Genomic DNA, 24,711 nt, shown 5'->3' with positions numbered 1-24,711 from the left:
CGGCGTGCAGCAGTGTGAGGCGTGCAGCAGTGTGAGGCGTGCAGCAGTGTGAGGCGTGCAGCAGTGTGTGGCGTGCAGCAGTGTGTGGCATGCAGCAGTGTGAGGCGTGCAGCAGTGTGAGGCGTGCAGCAGTGTTTCGTGTAGCAGTGTGAGGCATGCAGCAGTGTGTGGCATGCAGCAGTGTGTAATGCAGCAGTGTGTAATGCAGCAGTGTGCGCAGCAGTGTGTGGCGTGCGGTAGTGTGCGGCGTGCAGCAGTGTGCGGCATGCAGCAGTGTGTGGCGTGCAGCAGTGTGTGGCGTGGTTTGCGGACATCAAAGGAAGGGTGGGAAGGAACGAGCATATGGGGTGTGAGTTATAACGAAAGTTAATTGTTGTAAGAGGGGATGCAGGAAGTGAGGCGAGCGCGCGCTGGCGAAAGCAGTCTGCTGCTTTCAAGTCAGATGCCAGATGCCAGCTTCGCGCTTGAATGCCTCACATGCACTGGCCATAAACCGCATTCCTAAGGTCTTGTGCCCCTTACTAAATCTCTCTGAATGCATGAGGTGGCGCACGCGCAGGAAGTAGCTGGTGGCAAATGGAATGCGCGTGGTTGTGCGCGTAACCACCACCCGATCCGCCTGGGAAGCCATTGGGAGCATTTTCTGAAGCCCCTACAGAAGTCTCGCTGTGCGATCGCTTACGCGATAGCCAGGCGAGACCTAAAAAGAGAAAGGAAATCAAGAAAGAAAATGACTCTCTTTAAAGGATTTCCCTTCTCCCACAACGCTCCCCTGGCATGACATCATGCCCTAACTTCTCCACTAGTGAGAATTGAGTAGTGCAAGCACGCACACATCGATGTGCCTGCTGTGATTGCAGTCCGGAAAAAACAACGGACAGTCTGTGCCAGGGCACAAAACAGAGCCCGATAGAGACCCGTTTTGGGGCCCCCTTTAAAAAACTGCTGGTGTTCAGACCTGGTGAGACCCGGTCCACTTAAAGCCATGATTCCCTGTGAGTGAAGACACGTTCGCATTCTTTTTCCAACCTCTTCTGAGCCGAGGATTTACTGAGAGATGTAGGCGCGTTCAGGAAGGCATATATATCAGAGAGGAGGCCCTTGTTGTCATGGTAGGTCAGAATCCGTTTCTTGAAAGGTGTGAGGGGTCTGCTAGAGTGTGCACACACTTGAGGATGTGTCACACAGTGCCAGATAGCCACGTAGCCAGACCGGAGGGAGTGAGCCCGGGTCCCCGACACTGCAGGTGAGGACGAAGGAAGTCCTGGCTTGAGGGGGGTTTTGAGGGGCGGACCGCGTGCCCTGTGCCGCTCCTGCCCGTCCGGCCCTGAAGGGCTTGAAGGACCCAAATCAAGACTAGCAAGGTCTATCTAAGCCGTATCGATGGCTCCCGCAACTTGTGCTTCTACATCTCGTGCACCCCCACCCCCAACGGCCGCAACCAGCCATGAGGTGTGCCACCCCAGCACTTTATCCTGGGGCGAGAGTGGCCTCTCATAGCGGCCCAGCCCGCGCACTCTAGCGGCCGCTATCTTACCAATAGCCGCCCCTGCCCTAAGTCAGGAGCGGCCTTTCTGCGCAGTGCAGGACGGTCCACGCGCACATGCGGCCCTCTTAGGGCCTCTGTGTCACCGGCCGGGCACAATGTCGCGAGGGACATGGAATCGAGGTCCAGGGAGAGCTGCCCCCCCCCCCACCAGGCATGATCAGCATGGTGTCCCGCACAACAGGGGCGGTGGGAGGTGAGACTCGCCGCAATAAGCTTGCAGCTCCTGGACCCAGCCCACGGACACGTCCAAAAGGCGAGACGGGCAGCGGTCAAGAGACTGCCCAGTGGGCGGGGGACAGTATATGTACCCCTGTCCCCCCTCCCACTACCGGAAGTGGCCGGCCGAAAGTCCCCCTGGTCCCACGCCCAGGGAGCCTAGACGGCAGACTCCAGTGCCTTCCTTTGGCACTAAGGCTGCCGCCCTGATGAGGGTCCCCTACGTGGCCCCCGGGCAGCCTTGACAGTATTCGTTAGGGGGTATTCCATAGCTGGCCTGGATTTGTGTAAAGTCTAAAAGACCTTAATGGTCAAAGAAGTCTCCAGTCCTCTCACAATCGGCGTCCTGCCTTGAAAGGAATGTTGCCCCTTGCAGATCGGGGGGGAAGAATCCGGATTCCCTATGTAGGGAGTTTGCAGTGGGATGTGTTTGGAAAGCTTCTTGGGCAGTTTAACCCTAAGCAGGTTCCAATTGTGGCTTGCACAACTAGTGAGATATAGATCCCCGGAGGGCATTGCTTTTTAGGTAGCCTTGGGATTTTCCAGATGTGTATCCTGGTGATCACCTGATCTAAAAAGCACCAATGCTTTTCAGCGCGTGGACAGTTCCACTCCACCATGTATCGCGACTGGCCGTTTGGTAGTAATGCGTTAAATGGGGAATGCCGAGGCCTCCTCCTGCAATGAACGAGTAAGCTTGTTTCCGTGTCATGCATGCCCTCTTAGTGTCCCATGTAGAACTTTCAATCAGATGTTGTCCTTTCACAAGTACCTGCGGGGGTGGTTGCAGAGGAAGGGTCTCCATTAAATAGAGAATCTTTGGAAAAAGGGTCATTTTGATTGTCGCTCTCCTACCCAGCCAAAAGATGGGCCCACCTTACCAAGACTGTATGTTGGAGCGGGTAGATGTCAGCAAGGTTGCATATTACGCTCTGCTGTCTTTGCTATTATAGAGTTGATGCCCTGGTGCTATATCTATCTGAAGCCATGCTATTGCTGTAAGGACCTTATCTTCCTGTATGTCTTGTTCCAGTTGCTGAGCATCCTCAGTGTGTAAATATGCAGTGGGCGCCTAAGCCATATAGTCAATGGCTGCAGTTGTACTTAAGTGCTCCGCCGAGTATAGATCCGTATAGTAGCATTGAAATGCCTGTGCTATGTTGGCATCCTGGTGTGCGCATTGACCCTGTGGTCCCTGAACCTCAGTCATTTTCTGTCTTTGTGTGAGCCCTCAATCGATGGGCAAGCAGGCTCCCAGTGAAGTACTTCTGTTTAGTATGAAGGAGAGCATACTCTCGCCTCACCTTATGAGAGCATGACTACTTGTGGGCGTTTTTCATCGCCTTCACTTGTCCCTCTAAGGCGGCACGCTTATCCCTGTGCTCTGTAGCAAGGTTAGTGGAGATAGCTATGAAGGTACCTCTTAAGACAGCTTAAAGGGTGTCCCAGAGTAACTCTAGGTTCATTGGTGCTAAGAAAAGAGTGTATGATGTCTCTGATTTCTTGGAGGATGGGGTCATATCAGAACAATTTAGGGTAAAGACGCCATACATGATGCGGCAGTTGCAGGTATGGAGAATTGACAGTAATTGATATCGGGGAGGCTGGAAAATAATACATTCTGGTGTAGGTTTGATGCGCAGCTGAGAAATAAGTAGAGTCTTTTGTAAATGGGTTCTGAGCTCGCCACACACCCACTATCCTGCAGCCATTGTAAGCCTGTTGGTAAATAGGCCCCTGCTTGCCATGTCCTGTGTGCTGAGTGGTTCAAAATTGTGTCGTGGACTAGTCTCATCCTATAAGGCGTGATCAGTACCTGCCCCGGAGCATTCGAAATGAATTCCTCTTGGCGTTCTTTAGGGGCAATGATGGTCGAGACGGTGTGAGTGTGTGTGTGCACTGAGAGTCTCGGTGAGGGTAGCCAACCGTCAGTTCTGCCTGTGTTTGGAGGACTTGACCCTGAAAATGCATTGCAAGCAGGATCGCCACTCCTGCTTTTTTCCCTGGGCCGGAGGAGAAATGCTGCTGATAAGCCATCGGCATCGAATGCATCGCTTAAGGAGCTGAGCCTCTTGCAGGAGGGAAATGTCACAGTTGGAGTCTTGAAGCATTGAGAGCAGCGCGGACTGTTTTACTGAGGCATTAAGACCACGAATATTCAGACTTAAAATCTCAACCATGGAGTACCATAAGGGCTTCAAGGGTGTGGAACTGGTGGTAACTGTTAGGGAACCCCATCCGCAGACCGGATAGTCTGTCTCATTACTGAAGTAGTGGTGGGAAATCGAAATTGCACAGCAGGGGTCGAGTGTAAAGGTAACTGAAGAAGGAACAATAAGCGCTCCACTCCCAGGAGCCAGAATGTTAATGTAGTCGAGAGTCATGTTGCAGGCTGTGAGCATAACCGTGTGTGAGGTGCGATGGCATAGCTCCACTACCGTGACATTGGCCAGTTAGTGAAGAGGGAGGCAGATGCTGCCACATCTCTGCCTTTTGTGTGGAGGAATATCAGTGAGATCGTGCCACGTGCATGGGCAGGATTGTGCCACAGCTCATTAGGTGGAGTTGGGGGTTCAAGGAGGTCTCTTGCTGGTGAAGTTGCGGGAGCAAGGCCGATCATTCTCTGTGGTTCTCAGCAACTGTGGTTTTGACTGTTTTTTTCCATGAGAGGTGGCGGGTTTGTCGCCCCTGTCCGAGTCCGAAGGTGTGCTTTGCAGCATCGGAGGTCAAGCTTTTGTGTCCTGTGGGGGTTTCAGGTCCAGGACTGAGCGGGCCTCATCTAAGCTACGGATCATGTGCATCTCATTGTTCCAGACAAAGATTAAATGGAAGGGATGCCCCCATTTATATCTGACTACTTTGTCCCTGAGAAATGTAGTGGCCAGCTTGAGTGCCGGATGGCGCTGCAGGGTGATGGCGGAGAGGTCTTGCTGGAGCCAAACCTTCGGCCCTTCGAAGGCAATTGAGCTACAGCCCCGTATCGCTGCCATGATAGCTTCCTTTCGACTATAATGGTGGATGCTGGTCAATATATCTTGAGGTATTTCTGGGGTTTTAGTTGGACCACCCGCCCTGTGCATGCGGTCAAGTACTATGTCTTTCTCTGCAAGCTCCGGTACGATATGATGGAAAAGACGAATCACATAGTTCTCTAGATTCCCAGAATCTGCTTGGAGGGGGGACCCCTTGATTGGTATGTTTGATCAGCAGTACCTATTTTCGAGATCTTCTAGATGGAGTTGCAGATCTGAAATCCTGTCAGACAATTCAAGAAATTACCGTTGATAGCCATCTAGTTCTTCCTCTTGTGCGTCATTGGTCTGCCCCAGGTTGTCTACATGAGGTCCTATGTCCTCCACCTGACTTCTTTAATGTTTTCAGATACTTCCTGTTGCAGGGCAGCAATGACCCCTCGCAAGGTGTTGAATATGTTTTCCATAAAGGTGAGTATGATCGGCGCCTCTCACTCCAGGGAGTCTGCGACCTCCACTTCATGGGCAGTGGGTGTGACTGCTCTCGATGCAGATCCATCATTTCAGTGGGGTGCTAGTGAGCATGTCCTTCAGCATGGTGTCTTTTTGGACACGGTGAGTAGCCATTGTATTGCTGGGCCTGCACTATGTGGTGCGTTACTGTAGGGTCGCAGTCAAGCATGTCCCCGGGGCTGCTTTTCTGATCCTACGCAATGCCAGAGCTCATCCCACCAGTGTCAGCAGTCCTGCAACAAGTGAGTCTCTCTCTTGGGCTGGGGGCTCCCCACATGGCCTGCTAAAGTGGATGTCGGAAGCAGGGTGCTCAACCTCAACAGTTCCTCTGCCTTCGCTGTTCTCCCCTGGTCTCTCTCTCATTGCGGCCCCCTCACCCACCACCTGTCATGAAGGCCTAAGCTGACCCCTCTGTCTCAAAGCAGAGTCCCGCTGGTGGAATAAAGGTGGCAGGTCTCTTGCGACCCCTCCAGCTTTGAGACTTCAAATAAGGTAAGTTGTGGCCACCATACAGAGTAGTGCTGTGGTCCTCTGAGTGCAAAGTGACAGGGAGGCTGCCCTCAGGACAGTGCAAGGCCCTGCTGCTCGAGCTATGCGAGGGCCGCCATCTTTGTCATAGGCGGCGCCTCGCAGTTTCTTCATTCACTGCTATCCTGGTACTCTCTATGCCCTCTCGCAGCAACGCCGTGGATGGGGTCGGGGGCAGTATGGGCTCTCCGGGTAACGTGATGAGCTGTGGCGCTCTTCACAGTTGTTAGGGCATCTGGTGATTATCTGCTGAATGGCTCCGCTGAGGTCTGGCAGTTGTGAGCCTCCGCGGTCGCCATCTTGACTGCCGCCACTGTTGGATGTGTTTCACACCCACGGCTCTCTCGATAGCGCCGGCGGAGGGTGGCAAAAGTGGCAGCTGTGTATGCCCCGTGATATCCCTCAATGCAACCCGGATGACTTTCAGCCTAATAGCCGCCTAACCGCCCGACAGTAGAGTCAGGCAGCGGAGCCTTGCTTGAACACTCCTACTCAGGCATCATTTAGACACGCCCCGAGGACTTCATTTAAAGGAACATATGTCTAAGTCACTTTTACATATTAGTGCTTATAAATTGTCCTTAGATTTTTGAAACTGAACAAAGGGGGTTAAATGCACACCGTGAGATAAAATGGTACAGCACAGAGATGCATGTAAACATGACACAGATAGATGCATGAGGTACACCCTCTCTTTGCATGCTGAAACACAGTGTCCAGTATTTAGCGCAGCAAACATGCATTAGTCTGTTGAGAAGACGCACAGGCCGAAAGTGTCATATCTGAAAGAGGTGCCAGAAATGGCAGCACTGCTCCAATATTTCAAGCCAACGAAGAGCCTCATTATGAGTTCGGATGGGCCTGGTAACGTGAGTTACCGACTCTCTTGAAATTACTTGGTCTTCAGTAACTCCACAGACCCATTGGTTTTCACTAATTGGCGAGGATGTGCAGGTGGAGTTTGGTCATTTCCGATTCTTCCGATAATTCCTCATTTCTGAGGCAACTTCAGGATCCACCGTGTATTCCCTGGTAACTCTACCCCTGTGATTAACCAGTACACCTGGTATTTTTGGATGCTCTGACAGGCGGTTGAAGGCCCAAAAGCCATGGTCCAAGCAGGGAGAGTAATCAGTTCTACAGGCCTGTCTTGGAATTCTCCTGGAAAACAAGAAGGAAATATATTTAGGGCCATGTCGATTTCCTCTGTAATTCTGAGGTGAAAATAGGCTACTTTTGTAGGTTGATTACACCTAGTGCTAATGCATTCTCCAGTCACAGGTGCTTGTGAAACACGTGGAGGGCAGGGCAAGAAATGATCTGTGCCAGGCTGACCCGTGGTGCAGAGTCACAACACATATTACCAGTTAGGCCCTCATGGCTCATACCATTTCGGGAATTAACTTATGGGGTGGAGGGGACAGCTAATGTGGACTGCAAAAGGAAGAGAGGCTTTTTGGCCCTAATCCATGGTGACGGGGGCCTTCCACTGTAGGTTTAACCAAGTGCGTCACAGCACCACAAGACAAGGAGCTAACTAATGCAATCTCAACTTTCTAAGCTACCAGCATGCCATTAACGATAGTTATTTCATTCATTAATCATTCATTTGTGGCTATCCAGATGAGTGTGGCAACCATTTGTAAGAACAAGAGCAGCTGCCCTGAGACAACCCATGCATATGTGGGGGAATGGAGAGAAAAATCCACCAAGTTAGTGGGTGTAGTTTTTATATTGACCAATTCCTGTTCTTATTATTTAAGGTAAAAGTGATTTTAATTTGTATCTCGCATTTTATGCATATGTGATTGTCAGATGGTATGGAATGATGTTTGTAAGGCGCCTCGTCAAAGGTTGGCTGGACTAATCTATGAGTTGGAATTCTCTGCAAACTTTTTTATTCTTCTATTTTATTGAATTATATCTATTTATTCTTTTATGGCCTTGTGCCGAAAAAAAGATGTATTCATTTATTGATCATTCATTTGTGGCTACCCAGATGATTGTGGCAGCCAGTTGTAAGAATAAGAGCAGCTTCCCTGAGCCAACCTTCTTAAAATAGAGGACTCTCAAATATAATGTGTCACTGTCGCTTCCTCAATGTCACATTACTGGGCATGACATTTCTCAACATTTGTCTAAACTCTCAATCTCCTTTGGATGGCAGTGATCTTCTGTAACATTTGGAGATCCTTTTGGGCTGTCAAGAATTCCTGTCATACGAGGGGAGGAAAACGGTAACCAGCGAAAACGGACTACATCTCCCAGGATGCTTAGCGGTTGAGAGGTTATGTAAACAGGAGAGCTGTTACATAACTCAAGGGAAACACGCCCTTATGTAAACAGGAGAGCTGTTACATAACTCAAGGGAAACACGCCCTTATGTAAACAGGAGAGCTCTTACATAACTCAAGGAAAACACGCCCTATAAAGGGAGGAACCGGGAGGTACAAGGCTGTCGGATATTGTGTTTACACCGACGTACCTGCTTCGTGAAGAGCAGTGTTCCGGAGTGGTGCTCCAGTAAGGCAAGAACGGAGGTAGGTCGAGTCGTTACTCCCTGGGCCGTGTCTTGCCCCATCGTCACCTGTGAAGGACCCGGAAGCTCTACCGGTCAACCATTGAGCTTCGCTTTTTGACTCGGCTGAGTCCAAGCGCAGTGGCGCTTTTGCTGGTTGGAGTCGTAACTCCCAGCCCGACCAGAGACACAGGGACTGCCAGCTGTAACGCACACCAGGAGGTGTTTGCCGCGTTACAGACTCGGAAGTCCACAGGATCGATCGAGCGGCTGCTCTCGGTTCAGTCTTCTTGCTTGTGATTGGGGTATCGGTGACGCATCACCAGGAGGTGACTCCGCGTCCCGGTGCAGTCTGAGGAAGAGGTTGAGCGGCTGCTCCCTTCAGGTAGAGACCCCGGCTGGGTGTTTCCCTGACTCCTCGATTCTCCCCAACACTCTTCGTGCCCCTCACAGCCTACCGATTGGCATTGTCGGCCATTTCATTTCTGCCCTCTGTTGGCATACGCCGGGATCGGCGTATATGCAGAGGACGGTTAGGACCATCCGTGCTGTGGGCTGGTAACGTACTTAGCCTGGAGGATTCCAGTGACTATAACTTTTGTTTGTTCTTTGTATTTTATTTGCCTTCATTAAAAGAACTAACCCTTCACAAGTGGTTGCGTCCTCATTGTCGTGTCTGTTAAACGATCCTGAGACGTTCAGGGCGTTACAAAATATCCGACCTTAATAACACTAACTGTCTCCCGGTCGATAACAGACATGGCAACACTTGATGATGTGCTGGCTGCTTTAGCGGCCATGCAAGTTGAAGTGGCTGCCTCTAGGCAAGAAACAGCCGATGTAAAAGCCAGACTGGATGCTATCCAATTGGACCCGCTCACGCCCAGCACCTCCCTCACGAACCAGACCCCTGCGGTAGTAGTGGAAATGCCGGTAGCCATCCCCTTGGCAACACCAGAGAGGTACAGTGGGGATCCTAACACAGTGCAGGTATTCCTCACACAAGTGGCGCTACATTTATCGTGCAAACCAAAGGCGTTCCCCACGAGTCAGGCTCGTGTGGCTTTCCTTATATCCTATTTGGCTGGAAACGCGGCACAATGGGCCGTACCTCTGGTGAGCAGGGACGACCCCCTCTTATGTGATTGGGGTGCTTTTCGCGAGGAATTCCTGAAGGTATTCGACAGAAGGGCTGACTCGTACACGGCGGACCGTGAAATGCTTGAGTTGAGACAGGGATCCAACGACCTGGTGCAGTATCTCAACGCGTTCCGAAGGCTGGTTGCGGAAACCAAGTGGCCTGTTGCTAAACAGACGGCGCTCTTCCATCAAGGGCTGTGCGATGAGCTCAAGGACGCCGTGGCTCATATTGACCCTCAACCCAAGACATGTGAGGGCCTTATCAACCTGGTATTACGGCTGGAACATAGGCTAAGTGAAAGAAAGGGGGATCATGGGAGAAAAGGAAAATCCCTTCCATCCTATGTGACGGTGGGAAGTCCTGAAACTTCCACCGCATCCAAGGGAGAACCCATGGACATCGGCGCAATACGAGCGAGCCTCACAGCCACGGAGAAAGAGTCACGCCGTAAACAAGGATTGTGCCTATATTGTGGCAAAAAAGGCCACTACGTACGTGAATGCCCTGCCAAACCGAAGACGTCACGTTATCGGGCCAACCGGTCGGTAACAGCCGTGGTGGACATACCGGCGGAAAACTAGAGGACTCCAAGACCAGAGAAGGGGCATCTCGGAGTCACTCATCCATCCCTTCACTTTCCAACTCGGTCACTAAGGGACAACGACACCTGTTTATCACGGTGCACGTGGGAGTGCATGACCAGTGGATACCCGTTGTGGCCATGGTGGATTCAGGCGCCACTGGCATGTTTATGGACCACAACGAGGCATGCAGGCTAGGGCTAGTGCTTCTTCCCAAAGCAGTACCCGAAGACGTCTATGCGGTAGACGGAAGGCGATTGGTGACGGGGCCCATCGGACTGCACACGGGGGTCCTTCCGATGAGATATGGGAGGAACCATTTGGAACAAATCGATTTTAACATCATCCGAGCGCCCCAATATGGCGTCATATTGGGATTGCCGTGGCTACAGAAACACAACCCCTTTGTGGATTGGCCCACACATCGCATCGAAATGACGTCACCGTATTGCATCCTGCATTGTGGAATAAGAACGGAATCCCTTGACGCAGATGAGAGCGGGAGTCAGACGGTGGCTACAGCGGCAGAAAAAGATGTGGCTCTCCCCCAGGCTTATCACAGTTTTGAGGATGTATTTGATGAGGTGAAGGCGGAAGTGCTACCACCACATAGACAGTTTGACTGCCAGATCGACCTGGTGCCAGGGGCCAGCGTTCCCAGCGGCAGGCTGTATGCCCTGACGGAGCCTGAAAACGTGCATCTCCGGGGGTACCTGGATAAACTCCTCAAGCTAGGATTCATCCGCCCGTCCAAGTCTCCGGCCGCCTCGCCACTCTTCTTCATCCCGAAGGCTAATGGGGAGCTGAGAGCCTGTGTGGACTTTAGGGCATTGAATGCGATAACCATAAAAAATCGGTACCCCTTGCCTCTCATCAGTGTACTTCTGGAACAGGTCAAGAAAGCTCGTATCTACACCAAGTTGGATTTGAAAGGGGCATACCATCTGGTGCGCATGAGGGACGGAGACGAGTGGAAGACCGCCTTTAAGACCAGGTTCGGCCTTTTTGAGTACCTCGTCATGCCGTTCGGTCTGTGCAACGCCCCGGCAGCCTTTCAGTACTTTTTGAATGAGGTATTCAGAGAGGAGTTGGATATCTACGTGGTCGTATATATCGACGACATCCTCATCTATTCGTCCAGTGTGGAGGAGCACGTACACCACGTCAAAGCTGTGCTCCAAAAGCTGAGGGAAAACATGCTGTTTTGTAAACTCAGCAAGTGTGACTTCCACGTCACATCCGTGGAATTCCTCGGAGTGATGCTGCGTCCAGAGGGACAGGAGATGGCAGAACGAAAGATCAAGGCGGTGAAAGAATGGCCGGTGCCCCAAAGCGTGAAGGACGTCCAAAGTTTCATTGGCTTCGCCAACTTTTACAGGCGGTTTATAGATGGATTTTCAGGAGTGGTGGCCCCAATCACACAGCTACTGAGGAAGTCCAAGGAGTTTGTCTGGTCCCCTGAAGCGAACAAAGCCTTTGAGGCCCTGAAAAGCGCCTTTGGTAAGGCGCCGGTGTTGGCTCACCCCGATCCGGATCTCCCCTACGTGGTGGAAGCGGACGCGTCGGATGTGGCGCTGGGGGCTATCTTGTCCCAACGCAACCACGACACAGGGGTGCTTCATCCCGTTGCGTACATGTCCCGCAAACTCAACGACGCCGAACGCAACTACCATATTGCGGAGAAGGAGCTTCTCGCAATCAAGGACGCCTTCACCGAATGGAGGCATTGGTTGATGGGGGCAAGACATGTGGTATCGGTGTACACGGACCATCGGAACCTACAGTTCATGACGGCCACTAGACACCTTTCTCCCAGGCAGCTGCGGTGGATGATCTTCTTTGCGGGGTTCAACTTCCGCATCACATATCGGCCGGGGACGGAAAACCGGAAGGCGGACGCCCTGTCCCGTCAATCTGCAGTTAAGGAACCATTGCCTGCGACCGAGCGTTCCATCATTTCCCCGAGGATGGTATTGGGGGTTATCCAACCGGATACTTTCCTGAGGGGAATAAAGAGAGGGATCAGGTCATTCGCATGGCGGAGGTGGCTCCTCAGTCACAGAGAATGGCAGCTGAAGGACGGGATACCCCTGAAGGGCAGGTGCCTATTGATACCCACGCCTAGGCTAAGGAAACAAGCATTCATCTGGTGCCATGACTCTCCATGTGCAGGTCATTTGGGCTTTGAAAAAACGGTGGCTAGCATGGGACGGCATTTCTGGTGGCCAACCATGAGAGTGGATGTCAGGAGGTGGGGACAGGAGTGTCCTACGTGTGCTACCATGAAGGCCGACCATGGCCGAACCCAAGGGCTCTTACATCCACTTCCGACCCCGGATAGACCATGGGATAGCATATCACTGGACTTCGTGGTGGGCCTACCGGTAGACCAGGGGATGACGGCAATACTGGTGGTGGTGGATTACTTGACGAAAATGGGGCACTTCATCCCCTGCAAGAGAGTCCCTACGGCCGGGGAATTGGCGTCACTACTCCTAAAGAATGTGGTACGACTGCATGGATTACCTGGGGTGATCGTGTCGGACCGGGGGTCGCAGTTTACTGTGCAATTCTGGAAGACTTGGTGCACTGCGCTGCATGTTAAGACCGCCCTGTCCACCAGCTACCACCCTCAAACGGACGGCCAAACCGAGCGCCTGAACCAAACGCTCAAACAGTATCTGCGATGTTTTGTGGACCAGGGCAGGGAAGAATGGGTCGACTTGCTATGGGTTGCAGAGATAGCCTATAACAACGCCACTCACAGCTCCACACAGTCATCTCCGTTCTATAGCAACTATGGCCAACATCCCAGGTTCTTGCCATTTCTACATCCGTTCAGAGAGGACAGGATTCCCGCCACAGCGGACAGGGTGGCACACATAAAAGACACGTTGATGCGCTCAAGGGCTGTCCTAATAGAGGCCAAGAGAAGATACAAGGCTGCGGCAGATAGGAAGAGAAGGCCCGGGCCACTGTACCGCACTGGAGACTACGTCTGGATATCCACAAGAAACATGAGGTTTCGAAAGAACAGTGTGTTCCATCCCAAGTACATGGGCCCCTATCGTATTACCAAGTGTATGGGTCCCGTGAACGTGAAGGTGTGCTTGCCCCAGTCATTGCGGATACACCCTGTCTTTCATGTATCATTGCTCAAACCAGCACCCTCCAAGCCGTCTGGGACACCTAGGCCGGTATGCGTGGAGTCGGAGGTGGAGTATGAAGTGTCGGGCATACGGGCGTCCAAATGGCGCAGGGGGAAGCTGTGGTACCTGGTTGCGTGGAAAGGCTATGGCCCGGAGGAGCATTCATGGGAACCGGCTGAAGGGGTTCATGCTCCGCGCTTGGTCTCCTTGTTCCATCGGCGTTTTCCTGCCAGCGCTGGACCCGTGGGGAGCCGCTGAGAGGGAGGATGTACTGTCAAGAATTCCTGTCATACGAGGGGAGGAAAACGGTAACCAGCGAAAACGGACTACATCTCCCAGGATGCTTAGCGGTTGAGAGGTTATGTAAACAGGAGAGCTGTTACATAACTCAAGGGAAACACGCCCTTATGTAAACAGGAGAGCTGTTACATAACTCAAGGGAAACACGCCCTTATGTAAACAGGAGAGCTCTTACATAACTCAAGGAAAACACGCCCTATAAAGGGAGGAACCGGGAGGTACAAGGCTGTCGGATATTGTGTTTACACCGACGTACCTGCTTCGTGAAGAGCAGTGTTCCGGAGTGGTGCTCCAGTAAGGCAAGAACGGAGGTAGGTCGAGTCGTTACTCCCTGGGCCGTGTCTTGCCCCATCGTCACCTGTGAAGGACCCGGAAGCTCTACCGGTCAACCATTGAGCTTCGCTTTTTGACTCGGCTGAGTCCAAGCGCAGTGGCGCTTTTGCTGGTTGGAGTCGTAACTCCCAGCCCGACCAGAGACACAGGGACTGCCAGCTGTAACGCACACCAGGAGGTGTTTGCCGCGTTACAGACTCGGAAGTCCACAGGATCGATCGAGCGGCTGCTCTCGGTTCAGTCTTCTTGCTTGTGATTGGGGTATCGGTGACGCATCACCAGGAGGTGACTCCGCGTCCCGGTGCAGTCTGAGGAAGAGGTTGAGCGGCTGCTCCCTTCAGGTAGAGACCCCGGCTGGGTGTTTCCCTGACTCCTCGATTCTCCCCAACACTCTTCGTGCCCCTCACAGCCTACCGATTGGCATTGTCGGCCATTTCATTTCTGCCCTCTGTTGGCATACGCCGGGATCGGCGTATATGCAGAGGACGGTTAGGACCATCCGTGCTGTGGGCTGGTAACGTACTTAGCCTGGAGGATTCCAGTGACTATAACTTTTGTTTGTTCTTTGTATTTTATTTGCCTTCATTAAAAGAACTAACCCTTCACAAGTGGTTGCGTCCTCATTGTCGTGTCTGTTAAACGATCCTGAGACGTTCAGGGCGTTACATGGGCGGACATGATGGATGCTTCTCAAGTTAAGCCCGTGATGCATGGCACTGGAGGGCATCAGAGTGTATGTTGTCCCCTCTTACACTGCTGCTGTCTGCATACTGTTACAGAGAGGTTAGCACCTGCTTTAAAGCAAGATGGCCGCCCAGCCTTCTCCTGAGCACAAAGAGGCTGGTGTGCCTTGTGCATGATGGAATTTGACCCAAGGTTACGCCATGCACTATTAATTCTGCTAATTGTATCACTGATGCACTTCTATTGTAGGTTTTAGTCTTGGCTCTCAGCTGCACCACTAAACTTACTATGGGCATGGAAGCGGCCAGTGCTTAATTTGTAAAATATGAAGTGCCAGGGCTCTGACCAGAAGACCACAGCAACTTGTACCACCCATCGCCCCTGCCATCTCTGCCAAAACAACTACTGAACATCTCTCTCGCATGTGAATGCGACAGTTCAGATTATTCCAGGTCCCTAAAGCTAAAGGAATGGCTGGGGAGGCAGGTATTAGTAATTTATTTATGTATTTTGTTTTCCTAAACACTGTTACACTGCTAATCTCTAAATTACATGAGCAGCGCCACTTTGTGGCAGACTGCTTTAAGTGTGGTCTTGACAATTAGGTGCCGGTGCCGAGCACCGGAAACCAATTAAGTGCCGGTGTAGCACCGGAAAGCTCCGGCCCAAATTAAGCACTGGAAGCGGCAGCTCTAAGCGGTCTTGTTGGGTGCCCTAATGTTCGATACATAGCAGACAGGAAGATTTGGTGAAATGCTCACTGCTGACTAATGAAGCGATAAATAATTCATTTGTTTAGTAACAATAACGTCTGAGTCAGAAACGTATTACAAAAGCACATGCAGCAGTGTGGATGGGTGGTTGACAAGATTGCGGTTGGTAGATCCTATGTTCCGGGTTGGCGTGTAGCATGTTAGGATGCCAGAGAGGCAATCGGGGTCCATGCTAATCACTGCTTTGACTACAACATCAACAGCTGTACATGGGCTTGTTTCTGGGTGGGAGTCAGCAAGATAGGTTGTGATCGGATGGGGTGCAAGTATGCCTTGAAAACTGTACTGTACAAAGCACTGGTGTCTCACTTTGGGACCTTGTCAAGTGGAGTGAAGAATATTAAGGGAAGCCCACAAGTAAACTATCACAGTAGTTCAGTTTGCTGAGGCCTAGTGAGTTGATGAGTTTTTTTGTTTGTATTGATTACGATGTGTGTGTGGATCATGTCGTGGATCCTGTCTAGGTTTTTTAATGTAAGGAGAGAGGATGTGGTGTATTGGCCAGAGCTGCCGATTTTTGTACTGGGAACCAGGTTCGAGTCTTGCCTCAGCTCTACATCCTGTGATTCGGCACAAATCAGTTAACTGCCCGGTGCCTACCAAAAATTAATGTGTCCTTGTGTAATGTAACTGCTGCTCATTTAAAGCGCTCTGATAACTTCGGGTCTAGTGAGCGCTACATACAACTGCAACAGCAAAAAAGCTGCATTGGCTGTCCTGTGGATGAAGGATTCTTTATACACGAATAGGCTGAAGAGAACCACAGATTTCTATCCAAGGACGCATATCACATGGAATGAGTGGGAACAACGCTTGGCCAGGGTGACTCAGCCTTTCACCCTTCTGTAATTTCAGCACACGTACAACTGGTTTATTGTAACATCTGTTATGTACAGCGCTTAGAAGCGGCAGCGGTGCAGTATGACTCAAGCTTCAGTGAGGACAAGGAAGTTGCCCTCAGTGCGTTGATAGCATTACAGCCCTCTCGACAGTTTTAAAGGCCCTCTCCCTCGCTATAGGCCCTCGCCTGTGGCTCAGACCCATAAATCAACCTTTCGCGTCCAGCATAGCAGCAGCTTATAATGCTGCATTAACCCAATTACACCCAGCCTGGAAGATATTTCATATTAAGGACGCCAAAACGCAGCCCCGTCTGTCTGCTCGTGTCCGCTCTGTTTTAAAGTAATCTTTAGGGGCTTCCCTCGCCCATGACATGAGGGCGGCGCTGATGAGAGGGGCTTTGGCGTCCAGCTGCCCAGGCCTGCTAGTCTGCGATCGGACACACTGTGTTACTCTTTGTTTCTAATGGGAGAACCCACTGGCCTCTGTCCTGTCGAGCACGGAGATGCTCCAAGGCTCGTGGTTGAACAGCGAATTTCAAAGTATGATAAATGTGTAAATTAAATTGGGGTTCAAAAACGTGCTTTAAAGCAGGTAGAGAGAACCCCCACGTGTATGAATACATAAATACACCAGAAGACGACAAAACTCTGAATTGAGGAAATTGGCACCTGTCTGTTCTACAAAGAATTCCCTAATCCCTTATTCACACAATCTTAAAATAATTGTGAAACTATTTTTAAGTAAAATAATTAATCCATCAATATTTACTTTTAAAAGCAATTCATCAGATATCTCTTTAGACACCTGCTTTCCTTGCTATGTCTGAAAAACACGACCAGAGCCTGTAAACCATCCAGGGCTCACATTCATCTTTCACTACCTTTTCCTCATCCCTCATTTGGGGTGGAGAACAAAACATTGCTGTAAAGTATTCAAGATGGTGTCGTTCTGCGATAATCATTGGCTGCCGTGTACTGGTAATGCCATTTGATGGGAGGCCATTTGGCAAATTTTAGGGAGCGAAATGTTTCTCCGCGTTTATGTACAGGGCACTGCAAAGGTATATCAGGTGATGACCACAAATGTCTTGCCATGTGGCGTTGGCACATTCCTTCAGGTGCACTCGGTGGTGTCTTTGGATATAGGAAGCCGAAACTGAAGCCATGTAAAGAATAGATTTTGCCATATTTTATATTCTAATTCCTCAAGTTATATGATTTCAGATGTAGGTGTGAATGTGTGTAAATATGTGTGTTGGGATGCTGATAAAGTGCAAACCCGGTTGAAGTGCAACAGAACGCTTTCAGTTTCCTGCCCGGGGAAGAGCTGCTCTAAAGAAACCATAGCAACACAGTCTGCCTCGAGAAATGAGGCGTTTGGACCCTGAGGAATCCAGGGAGGTCTCTTGCAATGGTTGTGCGCTTCTCCCATGATGCCCTTGGAGCTGTAGTTCAATGGGTACAAAGTAAACCATCTCTCGTGTTTGAGCCTGAAAGCACGCTGGATCCACTACTTCTGGCATCTGGCAAACATTCTTACATCCTCAGGCTCGTCTCTAGTAAAGGGCCCTTAACAGATTTCAAGTACATTTTTTGCAAAGTTTTTTAAATTGAAATTCATTACACACCTTGCAGTTGCAAACCTGTGGACCTGTGTACGTTGAAAAAGCTAGCAACACAAACTATGTTTTCTGAAATGTAGACATTTCTGAGAATCTAGAGTGGATTGACATGCATCGGTCTGACATAGTGCGCTGGGGGAGAATGCGTTTCATAAGCATCATATTCAGCTGAATAAATATGTTCTGCGTGTTTATAAAACCTGCAGAAAACTAGGCTTTAAAGCAAAATTCATTACACCCTACAACATGCCCAGAAAATATCCAAAAAACAAGGCACCCTACAGTTGTCCTGACATATAGACAACAAGCTGGGTAATCAGAACTGCTCCACACTCATCAAGGTGGGTTCTTTCGTTGTAGAGATCCCACCCCTGAGTCTAGTAAAAGCACGTAGTACCATACATTTTCTGACCAATCAACATCCTGGGGTCTCCAGGAGCATTTGACATCATAATTCGTGTTTGGGAGCAGAAGTAGTGATGAAAAGCATCTTTGAATGACCAAACACTGGAGTGTGCGCTTAACCGAGCTACAAGCAAACACGGGCCTGTTGCTTATGTTTATTGGTGTTTTTTATATTTTATATTTATTTATATTTGATGACCGACATGGAGACGTTTCTCTGTCACATCGAGTGCTAGAGGCCTGGAAAGAACGTCTGCAGGTCCACGAGTTGTCCATCTGGCACCTTATCAAAATTAGCTACACTCTACCTAACATTAAATGAACCCGCTGTGCATCGTCACTGGGAGGTAACCCATTCTGTGATATGAAAATATAATAAGGCTAGAAGGTTGATTCAGACCGATCTTTGGAGACGTAAACATCCGACAGATCGTACATACTCATACTTGTCGGGCACACACAGGGTCTTCTCCAGGCTAGATTACCTATTTTCCCCATTGGAAGAGGTGGAGACGATTGAGAAGGTGGAATACCTGGCACGGGGCATTTCAGACCACTCACCTTTATCGTTAACGGTGGGAGGGAGGAGAGTAGGGAGCCAGGGGGTGTGGAGACTATAAGCTTGGCCCCTGCAAGGTGAAAAAATTGCCCACAAGATTCAAATAGATTCGGAACTAAATTTCCAAGAAAACGAGGGCACAATATCCTCGGCAGACTTTGTGGGAGGCCTATAAAACAGTGATATGGGATAGAGCGCAAAATATAATAGCCCATAAAAAAAAGAAACAGACCCAGGACATAGAGACCCTAGAACAGAGACTTCTAGAACAAGAAAAGCATATAGACGCAAATGCAGATCACCATACGTTGAGGCAGATATAAGTAACCCAGAGAAAATATAAAAGCCTAATCACGCAGGAAGCGTAAGCCCAACTATTGGCCTCACAACACCGGCTATATGAAACAGGAACAGAGCGGAAAAGCTACTGGCCTGGCTGAGTAGGAGGGAAAGCGAGGTGAAATGGGTGACCTCCATAGAAGAACAAGGCAAGATACACAGCACATCCCCAAATATAGTAAGCACTTTTGCCTGATACTATACAGAGTTATACAGAGCCAGACCAATGTCAGACGCTACCCAAATAGACTCTTATTTAAAAAGAGTAGTCCCTCCTACTCTGTCCCAAGAAGAGAAGGAGTTCTTGGAGGGAGATTTGATCTTAGAAGAAGTAAGAGATGCAATTAGCAGGCAAAAAACAAACAGGGAAAGTCCTGGGTCCGAATGGGCTCCCCACAGAATTTTTAAAACGTAACTCTAATCTACTGGCCCGGCACCTCCTGAATATGTTCCAGATATCCCTAGGAGAAAAGACACTCCCGTTGGACCTGCGACAGACCACAGTGGCAGTGATCCATAAACCAGGTAAACCTCCAATGGAATGTGGGTCCTATAGACCTATATCCTTACTGAATGTGGAAACAAAGATACTTGCCACAGTGTTAGCAACACGTCTCCTGACGGTAATATCATTCCTTATTCACTGGGATCAATCCGGCTTTATGCCGCGACAGGCCACAAGACTGAATCTTCGTCGACTAGCTAATTGGATGGATACTGTTAAAAATAGACCCACAATGCACATGTTCCTTTCCTTAGATGCAGAGAAGACCTTCGAAACGGTACACTGACCATTCCTGAGACAAACCCTGGTAAAGTTCGGATTCGGCCCGGCCTTTATAGCCTGGGTGGGCCTACTCTAAACTAGCCCAGTGGCCAGGGTCCGAGTTAATGGAATAACTTCGGAGGCTTTCCAAGTCCAAAGAGGTACCCGGCAGGGTTGCCCCCTGTCCCCGCTGCTATTTGCACTGGTCCTGGAACCGTTGGCCTGCATAATTAGGGAACATCGTAAATCACCGGTTTTAAGGATAGTGAGGGCACCCTTTTAGATGAGTGTCTATCACTCTATGCAGATGACATTCTCCTGTACATCACAAATCCAGATAGGACATTTCCGATAGTACTAAACACCTTCCAGGAATATGGTCAACACGTGGGCTACAGTATCAACTGGGACAAGTCCAGTCTGTACTTAGTAGGAGAACCTATGGACAAAAGCCTGATCCCGAGAGGTTTTCAGGTGGCCCAAGAAGGGTTCAGATATTTGGGTCTGTATATTACCTCCAACGATACGATCAACCTCACTCACCACATTAGTAGGGTGCTTGCGGAATTTCATGGGGATGTTGAGAGGTGGAGGCAACTCCCGCTAACAATAATGGGATGAGCTTCATTATATACATGATCACGCTTGCAAAATTGTTATATGCGCTGCAAAACACATATTGAATGGGGACATATGGCGGGAGATCACCCCACCTATGCCCTTGAACGGCTACAGTTTAGAAACCACCCATATCTCCATTACATATACGGAGGAAAGGGAGTTTGCCAACTTTTACAGGCCACTCAGAGAGCAATTTAGGTCTGGAGAGGAGTGGAAAGAAAGATGGGGTGGGACAACAGGATTTTAAGAGAGACCCCTCTCTGGCATGGTGCAAGATTGCCAGAGATTGTGTATTGTATCAACACCTAGTACATGACGTCTGGATGGAAGAGGTGTACCACCTTTGTCTCTCATCTAGCACTATGTTACAGACCATTTTTTCTAAAGTCTTTTTGATCTACTTATTTTTCTTTTGTCCCCTCTACTTTTCACTATTGTCTTTCAGGCTAAAATTCCCTCAGGCATTTAATTTTTACGTCCTGATGATGATCCCAATATTGTTTCTCCAGGATCGAAACGTCATCAACCTTATATGCACCATAAACACAATTGAATTAATTACTGATGTGTAACGGTGTCTCTACATATTGTTTGCTTGTTGCATTTCTTTATACAAGTTACAAGCATTTTTTGTCCTGCCTGAGCCTTTTTCTGAATTTGTGAATTTCTGTTTATTTGTGTCTTTGTTATATATGTTGCGTTGGACGCAGGATTGTGTCCCACTTTATTCTTGTGTTTTATGTGATTTGATAAATTATTACATTTTCTGTCCGGGCTGGACAGCTTTAATATAACACTGATTTCAGACCTATATTCATTGTTTTCTGTGTGAATCTCCCCTGTCAGGGACTATTTTGTAATTGTAACGTACTACTACCCAAGTTCCCTGACCATTACAATTGGGTTCCCTTGTTAATTAAACACATACAGACCAAATAAGACATACCATGTAACAACAGAAGTAAAAGGGCCAGTCCTCATGGGAAGTTACAGATAAAGACAAGGCGGTACTAAGGATGGACTAACAAGCCTATTAACAAATCAGAAGCCAGCATTTACAAAGGACAATGAAACACGGCAAGGAAAAATATGGGCGGGGAGCGGGCGTGGCTTCAAGTCCATACTCAAATAAAGCACGCCTCGCAGAGCAGCTCATGCACTGCCCTGGCTCAACCTAAAAATGACATTTTACAATGGCAGGCACACCATAATCCTGGTTTTGGATTACAAATCAGATGAACGTCTGCTGTAAAGAAGTCCATACTTGGAGCTACCTAAAGAGGAATGGACAATAGAACCTAGTATCTACAACAATTATATACCAGATCATCGGTGAGGTCAAGGCAGAAAACCAGCTTATAGAGGTTTTTTGGTGTACAACAATACAAACATATTATGGTAGTCGAAAATAGGTTATAAGATTGGCCGAGCGAAGGGGGAGGGTTATTGGTAGTTGTTTATGTTGTATCAGTGTTTATTAACGTAGGTTCTAAGATACTTTGCTACCTGATGTGTGAAGGTGATCTGAATGAACTCTAAGATAAGATGTTTGATAGCATGATAAAGAGGTATTAATTATAGGTTTGATGAGAAGGGATGGGCTTCTAAAAGCATCCTAACTTTGAACGATTAACTTGATTACATTTTTAGGATCACACTTTGAGCAAGTTTCTTTATTTAGAGATGCATTAAACTCTAGTTTTGTGTTAAAAATATTTATTAACAAATAGCGTATCAGACATTTCTACTCATGGTATATGTGCAGAGCATGGTTTAAACCACACCCTTGTTCGAACTAATGAAACTCTGGCAGGCAGACAAGCCAAAAGCCTGTACCAATGGCAGACATGCATTTTGCAAATATAAATAACATAAGATAACTTTAAGACGTTTTCAATCAAAATACACTCCTGTTTTAGAATCTGTAGTCCCAAAGGAAGATTTTAGTTAGGAACAATTGAAACACAGGATTTATATGTATACACGGGGAAGTTTACTGTTAATCAGTCAGAAATGTAGTAGGCAAAATGTTCAATATTTTTCTCTTTCTGTCAAGTAAAACGTTATTAGGAAGGCTGTGTTTTTGTAATGGTAAATATATTGTAATTTAAAGAAGATGCAAAAATACTATAGCCGGAGCACGTACTAAAGACTGCAATATGCTGTATCTGATCTAAATAATTTGTAAAGAAATGGTTTGAACTACGACATATGGATATATACAGTACGTATTTTATACACACACACACATATCTCTCCATATAGAAACATACACACAAATATACGCTAATAGAAAAGGTACATCTAAATTCACACCTGCAAGCACACACACACGTATATATATCGTTTAAGTTGAAATTGTCTGTGCTGTTGAAAAATGTCCATTATCCTTGCTTCTATGGCCAGAATGTTCAGTTCAAGTGGTTAAGCAGATTTCAAGAAATTCACTTGAAATGAACGCATTTTTATGTTTTTTGCTTCTTTTGTCATCCAACATTCATTATTTAAGTTCTTTAGGAATCTGTCGTGTGATTGGCGATATTACCTTTGGAGATGTAGATTTCTGTGATGTGGCTGGTGTGAATGCCTTTGTGATCCAGAATTCTGTTTTTGAATGCCCGTGTTCCACTTTGTCATTCATACTGCGTTCAGATCGGGCTAGTCACGCCCAGCATTCAAAGTGCTGTGTCTGTATTGGCTGCATTCCCATCTTAGATTCATGATGGTCTGAACTGCTGCCCTCTATGCTATGACTCGGCAAACTTTATTATGGTTAGCTGTAGTTCATCTGTGGGTCAGCATGCTGTGTTCTAGTATTTTGATACAGGCTCTTCGGTGATTAAGATCGCGATGTCCTATTGGCTGCGAGTCCTTCTGTTATTCATAACCTCAGTTTTAATTGGTTGTACTCTCACTATGCTCTCGGACTAGTGCACCTCAGAATGTGTTCTGCTGTAATGAACTTGTGACAGTACTTCCTCTGCTGAAGCTCCTTCACAGCCATCCTCTCTCTGTACTCTCCAGGGCTGGTGAAGCTTGGCATCCACTGTATCACGGGGCAGAAGGTGGCCATCAAAATTGTAAACCGGGAGAAGCTCTCCGAGTCCGTCCTGATGAAGGTAAGAAAACCAATCAATTATTAAGTATGTCCTAACAGTCAATCCAACATTCAGTCTGCATCATTGACACTTGGGTGGGAACATGAAATAAACATTGACTTTACATCCCATTCCTTGGCGCTCAGTCCTTCCCTTGGCCCTTATCAGTGGGTCCGTCACTCTGATGGAACCTCACATCAAGAGCTGGATGTTTGTTCCAAACTTCTCATATATCACTCGCCTCTCTGCACTTTGTGTGTTCTACTAACTGAACTCCACTTCCATGTGTAGTACCTTGAGAAACATAAAAAAGATGAACTTTCTCCTTTCTTCGATTTTCTTCCTATACTCTCCTGTACTTTGTCTGCCTTTTCTTCTTTTTCTCCCTATTGTCTCCCCTATTGCTCTTCCTAACACCGTCTTTCACTCTATCCACCGCTATAGCTATACTCTTTTCTCTACCCCTTTCCATGCAATGCTATGCTCCTTTTCGCTATTAATGCATATTTCCACCTGTCTGCTGTGTTGTTCCATTTCTCTTTCTTTTCCTCCTATGTTCTCTTGCCCACCTGCCTCCCCTATGTGTCACTTATTTCATGAACTTTTCCTCGTGGCACACTCTCATCATTTACATTCTTTCTTCCTCGGTCTTTGTTTTTCACTGACCATGCTTCTTTACCTTTCTTCTTCAATCTCACCTTTTCTAGCCTTTTTAACTCTCTAATTGTTCTTTATTTCTCTTGTACCTGTTTTCACACGTCTCCATGTTACAGCCTCTCCTTTATCTCTCATCCCCTCGGCAGGTGGAACGAGAGATTGCCATCCTCAAGCTGATCGAGCACCCTCACGTGCTGAAGCTCCACGATGTCTACGAAAACAAGAAATATTTGTAGGTATTTACAGACATTCCCTTGCTATGATCCCCGCCCAGGGCGCGTTGACCAAAGTTGAACCTCTCTGTGACTCCATAGTTATCAGTGTCACTTGCTCCACTTCTTCTGAGGGACCAGAAATGATCGACTCCAACATTTTAGAAACTGATATATACTGACACCTTGTTATAAAATGTCTGCCCCTCTCAAGAAGACGAGATAATAATGTGTCCTGAAATAACTGTCTGATGTTGTACCTAATGATACAGATTGTCCACATCACTTGCTACTAGATTGAACTGCAATCACTAAAAACTTTGGTCTAGACCA

At 48.3% G+C, this 24,711-nt stretch overlaps 1 protein-coding gene across 2 annotated transcripts in view; it reads left to right on the top strand.

Annotated features, from left to right (window-relative positions):
* The window catches only part of BRSK1 (BR serine/threonine kinase 1), a 348,383-nt gene that overhangs the window by 184,879 nt on the left and 138,793 nt on the right, over nucleotides 1-24,711 (top strand). For both annotated transcript variants that reach the window (XM_085616379.1, XM_085616377.1), the window contains exons 2-3: nucleotides 23,436-23,530; nucleotides 24,313-24,398. In XM_085616379.1, coding sequence (XP_085472505.1) covers nucleotides 23,436-23,530; nucleotides 24,313-24,398 — 181 coding nt within the window. The remainder of the gene's footprint in view (nucleotides 1-23,435; nucleotides 23,531-24,312; nucleotides 24,399-24,711) is intronic.

This window comes from Triturus cristatus, chromosome 7 (assembly GCF_964204655.1).
Source record: "Triturus cristatus chromosome 7, aTriCri1.1, whole genome shotgun sequence".
NCBI classification, from domain to species: Eukaryota; Metazoa; Chordata; class Amphibia; order Caudata; family Salamandridae; genus Triturus; species Triturus cristatus.
Note: the sequence above shows the minus strand (reverse complement) of the source record. Positions and strands in the feature narration are given on the sequence as shown.